Source organism: Aphis gossypii, chromosome 2 (genome assembly GCF_020184175.1).
Source record: "Aphis gossypii isolate Hap1 chromosome 2, ASM2018417v2, whole genome shotgun sequence".
NCBI lineage: Eukaryota > Metazoa > Arthropoda > Insecta > Hemiptera > Aphididae > Aphis > Aphis gossypii.
In genome coordinates this window covers 70,905,127-70,908,388 of record NC_065531.1, presented here as the reverse complement: position 1 = coordinate 70,908,388, position 3,262 = coordinate 70,905,127, and the positions used below count along the sequence as shown (strand labels likewise).

Genomic DNA, 3,262 nt, shown 5'->3' with positions numbered 1-3,262 from the left:
ACATAAAATAATTATATTTATCATGGTTGTATGTTGTACATGTTTATTTATACTTTATTGCATTAAATTAATATCAGATATGTTTTATTTAAATAGAGGAACTCGCTAGCGGTTTAACTGGTATGTATTTGAGTGAACATTATTTTATTTTATTTATTCATAGTTTTTTGTTTAAACAAATTTAAATCGAATTGTAACAGTGCATTTGCTTTTGTTCTTTTAATTGTTTAAGAATATTGTAGTGATTTGAAAAAGAGGATTACTTAATTAATTGGAGGAGATTGTATATTTCTAAATTTATTATTTATTAAATAACCATAACTTATATTACCTCTCTGATTCCCGTGTAGACTTGTTTGTTGAAATCGTGGCTTTCGTCTGAGATATGGAATTAGGTGATCGATTTATATTTTAGAGTAAAAAATCTTTTTCTTTAAATCACTATACTTGTTAATTGTATTTAATTTTTTTGATACACATTAATATATATATTTTTAATTATTATTACAAACATTTATAACTATTTAACTATATCTTCCTGTCCAGACGATCTGCGTAGTCTTTTAAACTCGCCTTTGGCCGTCTGTACAAGAAGACAAAAATAACGCGAAAGCCCGCGTGAACGGCAGACTGGAATTCTTATAATATGATATCTTAATGTGTGTGTGTATGTGTGTGTGCTTAATCTTAATTGCTAATAATTATTATAATTATTTTCTTAAATACAGTTATATATGCTGATTTTGAAGCACTACTAAGAAAATCCGATGAAAAATGTGGGAACAATACAAAAGTTATTCAAAAACACGAGGTCATGAGTTATGGTTTTATGGTTAAAGCAAATAACGACGTTCCCGCAGAACTGCTTGAACAATTTAATATTCCAATTTCACCTATAATTTTTCGTGGCGATGAAGATAATCAGAATGTGGGTGAAAATTTTGTGAAGAGTATCGTTGAAATAGCTGAAAACATTGAAAAATTACTACAAACCAACATACCAATTACCTTTACTACAGAACAACAACAAGCACACAATTTATGCAAGACATGTAATTTATGTAAAAACGGTTTCTCTGTGGGAAACCATAAAGTTGCTGATCACTGTCACTTATCGGGTAAATTTCGACAAACATTGTGTAATACCTGCAACCTCAAGCTTCAAACACCAAATTTTGTACCATGTTTTTTTCACAATTTATCAAATTATGATGCACATTTTATTGTAACTGAACTCGGTCTCGATGTGAAAAGAATTTCTGTAATACCAAACAGTGAAGAAAAATTCATCTCATTTTCAAAACACGTTTCCAACAACTTTTCAATACGGTTCATCGACACATTAAGATTTATGGCTTCAAGTTTATCAACACTCTCGGAAAATTTATTAACACCAGGGTTCGAAAAGTTTAGAGAAACAGCTAAACATTTTAATACCGCAGACTTGCCACTCGTTACTCGTAAAGGTGTTTACCCTTATGAGTATACGGATGGTTGGAACAAGCTGGAGCAAACCAATTTACCAGAGAAAGCAGATTTCTACAGTACACTAACAGAATCAAATATACAAGAAGAAGATTATGAACATGGAGAAACTGTTTGGAGTCACTTTGGATGCAAGTCTTTGGGTGAATACAGTGATCTATATCTGAAAATTGATGTTTTATTGTTGGCTGACGTGTTTGAGAACTTCAGAGACCTATGTTTAACCACATACTGTTTGGACCCATCTTTTTACTATACAGCACCAGGATTCTCCTTTGATTGTATGCTAAAATATACCAGAGTCAAATTAGAGTTACTCACAGAGTATGATATGCTGTTGATGATTGAAAAGGGTAATTATAATAATTATATATAAAAATTTACATTTATAATATATAAATTTTTTATAGGAATTCGAGGCGGTCTGACACAAGCAAGTATGAGGTATGCTAAAGCTAATAATGAAAAGACCCCAGATTATGATCCAACAAAGCCCAAATCATGGTTAATTTATCAAGATTGTAAGTATACATATACATTTTAATTATTTTTTTAATATTAATTTATTTTTTTAGGTAATAATCTGTACGGTTGGGCAATGTCACAACACATGCCCTATGGTGGTTTTAAGTGGGTTGAACCTAAGCTAGAAGGGCTGAATGATTTGAACGATACATCACCCATCGGACGGATATATGAAGTTGACATTACTTATCCGAAAGAACTCCATGATAAACACAACGACTTACCTTTCCTACCACAAAACGGTATCCCAGCTGATTCAAAAGTTAAAAAACTCATGGCAACACTTCAGTCGAAAAAAAACTATATTATTCATTACCGAAACCTCCAACAAGCTATAGCCAATGGACTCATAGTTGAAAAAGTAAATGTATAAATGTTTTTATTTTACATTTATAATATAATTATTTTTTATTATAGGTTCATAGAGTAGTTCAGTTTAATCAATCACCATGGCTGGCTCCATACATAGCACTAAACACAGAGATGCGAAAAAAAGCAGCAAATGACTTTGAGAAAGACTTTTTCAAACTTTTAAATAATGCGGTTTTTGGGAAAACCATGGAGTCTATGCGGAAAAGAATAAAAATGGAACTGGTGTATCACAGTAGTGATTGACGTTTACAAAAACTGATAAATCAGCCAACATTCAAACACTGTACTACATACAATGAAACTCTAAATGCAGTTGCATTAGAAAACAAAATCATTGATTTTTGTAAACCTATTTATGTAGGTAAATATACTATACATGACTACACCATATGCATAACACGAACATATAAGTATCATTATTGTAGATTAAAACAAACATAAATGTTATAATTTCGTTAAAAATAGTAGGTGTAAAATGAGAGTTTTGGAACCTGAGCTTCTGAGCCGCTGAGCCTTGCTGAGCCGCCGCCGTAGCTGAGATGCCGCCGCCGCCGCCGCCCGGTTAGGTTCCGGAACTCTCATTTTACACCTACTATTTTTAACGAAATTATAACACTTATGTATGTTTTAATCTACAATAATGATACTTATATGTTCGTGTTATGCATATAGTGTAGTCATGTATAGTTAAATATCATACGAGACATTTATCATCTAATGAAGCTGAGAATTACTAATTTTAATAATGTGTGATGAAAATTGTCCATGTTTTTGTCGAAATTATTAAATATTTATAACTTTTTGTATTGAAGTATGCAAGAATGATGATTTAATACGTGGATTTTTTAGTAAAATTATTATATAAACAAATATTTATTTA

General features: G+C 31.0%; 1 protein-coding gene across 1 annotated transcript; it reads left to right on the top strand.

The window, feature by feature from the left end:
* Positions 1-201: 201 nt before the first annotated feature.
* LOC126549714 (uncharacterized) lies at positions 202-2,993 on the top strand. Its single transcript, XM_050199818.1, has 4 exons — positions 202-1,838; positions 1,896-2,006; positions 2,061-2,371; positions 2,428-2,993. Exons 1-4 carry the CDS (start codon positions 815-817, stop codon positions 2,623-2,625), a joined length of 1,644 nt encoding a protein of 547 aa, XP_050055775.1. The 5' UTR covers positions 202-814; the 3' UTR covers positions 2,626-2,993.
* Positions 2,994-3,262: the final 269 nt, after the last annotated feature.